Source organism: Betta splendens, chromosome 19 (genome assembly GCF_900634795.4).
Source record: "Betta splendens chromosome 19, fBetSpl5.4, whole genome shotgun sequence".
In the NCBI taxonomy this organism is placed as follows: Eukaryota; Metazoa; Chordata; class Actinopteri; order Anabantiformes; family Osphronemidae; genus Betta; species Betta splendens.
The window spans coordinates 8,124,518-8,130,115 of NC_040898.2; the positions used below are offsets into that span (position 1 = coordinate 8,124,518).

At 49.0% G+C, this 5,598-nt stretch overlaps 2 protein-coding genes across 2 annotated transcripts in view; one reads left to right on the plus strand and one right to left on the minus strand.

The window, feature by feature from the left end:
- Positions 1-224: 224 nt before the first annotated feature.
- egr2b (early growth response 2b) lies at positions 225-2,623 on the plus strand. The gene is made up of 2 exons (XM_029135388.3): positions 225-580; positions 733-2,623. The coding sequence occupies exons 1-2, from the start codon at positions 415-417 to the stop codon at positions 1,902-1,904; spliced, it is 1,338 nt and encodes a 445-aa protein (XP_028991221.1). The 5' UTR covers positions 225-414; the 3' UTR covers positions 1,905-2,623.
- A 2,257-nt stretch (positions 2,624-4,880) lies between these two features.
- adoa (2-aminoethanethiol (cysteamine) dioxygenase a) overlaps positions 4,881-5,598 on the minus strand; it is a 2,524-nt gene continuing 1,806 nt past the window's right edge. The window contains exon 2 of the mRNA XM_029135294.3: positions 4,881-5,598. This exon is cut by the window's right edge and continues 358 nt beyond it. Coding sequence (XP_028991127.1) covers positions 5,513-5,598 — 86 coding nt within the window. The 3' untranslated portion in view covers positions 4,881-5,512.

Here is a 5,598-nt window from a genome sequence, read left to right on the forward strand (position 1 = left end):
TTAGCACCAAGTGGAAAAAAGTCCGCTTTATCTGCGCCGGAGCATCGGGTTCTCCACTGACAAGCGATTCCCTTCGAATCGTCACGGAGCCTCTCAGCCAATCAGCGGCGGCAGCGCCTCTCTCCTCCTACTCCATATTTGGGTAATGACGTAGCGGGCGCATTCAAAAGAATCCCCATATATACATAGTAGCGCCAGGGCGGCCGTCCTCAATAAGAGTTACTTTAGGCTGCGTGAACTTTTATCAGCAGAGCGCGCGAGGCGCAGCGCACACACGGAGCCCACTCGTCCTAACGCACCAGGTGTCAGACAGGGACATGCAGTGGTGACCCACGCGGGGCTTCGACGCAGAGAAACCAAGAGACAACAGGGGAGCGAGCACACGCGCGTTTTCTTCTTCTCGCCTCCATCGCGATGACGGCGAAAACTTTGGAGAAGGTGCCGGTGAACCTCGGGGGCTTCGTGCATCCCGTGGCCGAGAGCGTGTACTCCATGGAGGACATCGCCGCCAGCCTGCCGACCTCCGTGGCCATCTTCCCCAACAGCGACCTGGGAGCGCACTACGACCAGATTAACGCAGGTGAGAAGAAGGCGCAGCTGCCCGTTTGCGCGTTATTCGCGCAGAAAGTTGCCGGTGTTGTTATTTAACGACAAATCACTTTTAGTAAAAATCGAGCAAAGCCAGTTTTCTTTATTTATTATTAACAATCACGCTTGTTTTTCCATGTGCAGACGGCTTGATGAGCGCAGACATGGGCGCGGAGAAGCGCTCCCTGGACCTCTCCTCCTACTCCAGCGGCTTCGCTCAGCCCGCGTCCCACCGCAACCAAACCTTCACCTACATGGGGAAGTTCTCCATCGACTCTCCGTATCCAGGTAACTGGAACCCCGAGGGAGTGATCAACATCGTCTCGGGCATCTTCAACATGGCGCAGCCGCCGCCTCCTCCTCCTCCCTCATCCTCCGCGTCCTCCTCCCCGACTTCTTCAGGATCTCCCAATCACTTCTCCAGCGGAAATTTGAGTTGCACCATGGCGGCTCAGAACCAGGCTGAGATCGAGCACCACCACCACCTCTACTCCCCACCGCCTCCTTATTCCACGTCTGGCTGCGGTGAGGTGTACCAGGACCCCTCGGCGTTTTTGTCCACTTCCACCTGCCCCATCGCCTCGTACCCGCCGCCCTCCTACTCTTCGCCCAAGCAGCCCGGGGGCTCAGACGGGCCGGGGCTCTTTCCCATCATCCCCGACTACCCGGGTTTCTTCCAACCCGCTTGCCAGCGGGACATGCACACTGCCGGTATCCAAGATCGGAAGCCGTTCGGCCCATGTCCGCTAGACAGCTTCCGAGTGCCTCCACCCTTGACCCCGCTGAACACTATCAGGAACTTTACATTGGGGGGTCCGGGCGGAGTTGGATCCGAGGGTGGACCCCCGAGGCTCACCTCCGCTTACAGCCCACAGAACCTGCCCCTGAGGCCGATCCTGCGGCCCAGAAAGTACCCGAACAGACCCAGCAAAACGCCCATCCACGAGCGGCCGTACCCGTGCCCCGCCGAGGGCTGCGACCGGCGGTTCTCCCGCTCCGACGAACTGACCAGACACATCCGCATCCACACCGGACACAAGCCCTTCCAGTGCCGCATCTGCATGCGCAACTTCAGCCGCAGCGACCACCTCACCACCCACATCCGCACTCACACGGGGGAGAAGCCGTTCGCCTGCGACTTCTGCGGTCGCAAGTTCGCCCGAAGCGACGAGAGGAAGAGACACACTAAGATCCACCTGAGGCAGAAGGAGAGGAAGTCGTCCACTGTCTCCTCGTCGTCATCCTCCGCCTCCAGCAACTCCGGGCTGGAGCGGTCGTCAGGCGCGATCACGGCAGCCAACGGGATTTGCTCTTAGCAACTTTGTTGTCACCATGGCAGCGTGACGAACACTAACCCTTAAAAGAAAAGAAGCATCCGATAATAATTCGGACACTGTTCTGAACAAAGGATAACAGCTTAAATAGCACCCGGATGAAAAAAATACAATAAAAGACTTGTACCTTTGTGCAGCCGTGCGTAATTACGCACATCCAACCATTGCTAGAACTGACAGAGAGACTGACACGAATGCACTTTGCCTGCACAGTCTACTGAACCGAAAACACAGCCATTTATTGCTAAAAAAATAATAACCACTGGAGGTTGTAATGAAGAAAATTGTTTAATAATGTGGCCAACACTTACGGAGCGCGAGAGGCTGCTCGTTTAAACGGGAAATAACTGCAATAATAATAATTTTGAATGAAGTAAACCGTGTTAAATTATTAAATTGACAAAGTGTTCAGTCTAACATTTTTGTTGATGGTCCTCCTCCTCCTCCCGTGCCTTGCTCGGTGGCTTTTTGTACACTGCCTGATTCAAGGACACGTCTAATGCAATGTATATTTGTCCTTTAATATGTAAAGATGGGAGACTTTCTATTTTTGTACGCATTTTGTCTCGTGTAACTCCAAGTGTTAATCAACTGTGGTTTAAAAACATGTTGCGGTGTAAATATGTTAGACTCATACAACTTGACCTTGTTTTTGTTGTGATGTGTGTTTTGAGGTTTATTAAATCTGTGGCTATGATAAATACCTGTATCCGTTTGAATTATTACGCATGACCAAAGCGCGACACACTCTGACGCGCTTGTACCCCATGATGCGTTCACGGAACCTATGAGGCGCTGGGTTATAGGTGTAAAGTGAAAGGATTTTATAATTATCTTCTAAGTTAATATTAATGAAAAAGACTTGTAAAGGTGTTGATGCTGGAAATTTATTGGGCAAATCCCACGTTGCGTCACTGGTGGCACCTCTGACTCAGAACCTTCACCCACTCACTTAAAAAAAAAAAATAGGTGTCACATCAAGTTAAGAAACAGGCCAATATGCAAATACGGTAGTATGAGCCGATCACAAACCCGCGCATCTCCGCGTCCGTCGTGGAACGCGGCACAAATAACGGTCCTGACCCGAAATAAAGTTCGTAAAGTGCCAAAAACAAGGATATAACTTTAAATGCAAATACAATGTTTTTCAACATCAGGTTTATATTTTATTGATCCACTTAAAGTGTGAGAGCCTAAAAGAGCGAGAGTCTTTTCACTGCACAGAATAAAAATAAAAAAACACTGGCCCCTTTGTTTATTTGTATTTATTTAAACAAATTGTGATGCGTAAAGCACATTGTACTTATTGTAGCAGCCTCGTGGGGGGTTGGACTCTGTGCAGCTCCGGTCCTACACAATAAATAATCCTCGTAAATAATCTCAAACCTTGTTGTAGAGAACCTCCAGGTGGCCTTTGTTGTAAAATAAAGCTTTAATTCCAAACATGCATCAAGCTTCATGCTTCCAAACGGATTTAAAATCTAAATATATTGTTTTCTGTGACATTTATACAGATGTGACGATGTCTTTTCCTTTTCCTAAATGTCTGTATATTATGAGTGTAATATTCTAAGTGTGGCCTTTCTTTCACTTAGCTGGTCGTGTCCTGTCAGGTTTAAATGCTTATTATGGGCCATCGCCCTAACTATGTTCCCTGTATGATGTGATGTGTTATATGTGTGACGACGTTTCACTCATATATCTTTTAAAATGACCTAAACGTCTTTCTGGGAATTTATCCTCCCTCCCTAAAGGCGTATGCTCTTGGAAGGTCCCCACTTTAGAGTCTTTCCCGGTACTTTAGAGACGTGTTATCCTGCAGGACGGTGGAACCTCAGCCTCTTCGCTTGTTAAGTGTTTAAGATTCGTCTTCAACGTTCTTTTTTTTTCACTTTTATTACACATACAAACGCGACTTGATTCCACCACCCTACGGTTCCTCCTCCGTGGGCTTGTCGCGCTGGTGTCCCGTGGGGCCCTTCAGGTGTGTCTCGTTTCATTGATTTGAGTCTTGTCGTTCTGGTTGCTCGTGACTCGTCCCTGGGTGCTCGCGTTTTACCTGTTCACCTCTCTTCCCTCGGCCTCCAGCTCCGTCCTGTAAGTTCGTTAGGCGTCGTCTTTAAAGCCTGATTTCTTCCTGCTCTGCGGAGGTTTTCTAATATTTTCCCAATCGTTCGTTTGCTTCTTCTCCTGCTCTATAATGACTTTGTTGAGATTTTTCATTATTTATGATACAAGCGTTAGTTTCTAGTCGTTCTAAATGTTGATTTTCCAGCCTTGCGTTGATTTTCGAAGTCTCTCTTGGTTATTTTTTCTCTACAGCTGTAGGCCTCAAAAGACATTTAAAGCTTTACTTTTAAAACTACTTTTAGTTTTTTCGTTTTGGGAGTTTATTCCATATTTAAATGTGGATAATCTTCAACAGTTTACACAAGGTTTTATTATGTCACAGCCAATTCTGCTTCATGCTGTTATGAACTTGTCAGTTTGTCAATTAACTCCTGAAACATCTCTCAAGTATTTTTACTGATCAATAACTAAAAATATTTACCGGGTTTTTATTTAACACTTACAGAATCCGTGTACTCTGCGGCTGGAGCCTTGTCCAAATACTTCCACAGATTAGCACAAGTTGAACAAAATACTGGCATCTAGCAGCTCCAGTTTGTTTTTCTAACGTCTGTTCTGTTTGTTTGACACTCGATGACCCGACTGAGTCCGGCTTTGCACCGCGTGCCTTCAGTAAAAACAAAGCCGTGAAATCACGGGGGAATCGTGCGGGTGTGTGCGAGGATTCCCAGATCCAGAGAAATGTTTAGAGTCCTCCAGCATCTTATTACAGCGCCCTGTTACAAACTCCCTGTTTATGACGCCTCTGGGACGCGTAAACAGACAGCGGGGGGTCACGCAGACATGCTTTTGTACAGTTGATGTGTGAGCAAACCAAAAAGTACTGCAGATGTTTCTCATGTATTTATTGTTCCACATACATTCATCGCTGGAATTACAAAGTCTCAGGGGCACATAGACCTGTCTGAGGTCTGACATAGGCCAGAGCATCCAGACGTGGACACAGTAACACAAACATAGACGCAGTGCTCCTCAAGCTTAAACCTTCCCAAGAAGCTTTCTTTCTTAAAAATGTGGGATTTTCTAAAGACTATAGCTCCCAGACTGAGTCTAAAGGTTCCAGCCTGTCGCTTAAAGTGAATATAATGTAGCGTGTGCACTTTGGAGGAGAAAGTGAGCGTGTGATATCGTGATGGCACTATTAAGATTTACGTTCAATCGTCTCAAATAAGGCAGCTTTGACCGCAGTCGCACGGTCGAGGAGGTCGGCGGCGAGACGTGCGACACGCGGCGACCCTAGCGACGCACACCTTCCTCAGAGCGTGTGGCCAGCGACGCTCACGTGCGTCACGTGAGGAAAGGTCGCTTGATGTCAGCGCGAGGCAGGCGCAGTGCCGCTCCGCCCCCTGCCGGAACGAGCTCCACCGAGGGACTCAGTCCGTTCCAGTCCAGCGCGTTTCAGGAAACAATGGCCGACGGCGTGGCCGTCCTGTGGTTCCCGTCTGACGGGTGATGATGATTCAGACGGAGACCGCGGGGCCTGGGTAGGGCTCCCCGCCGCACCAGAAGTCCTCCGGCTGAGGGATCTCCAGCAGCCAGGCCTCCT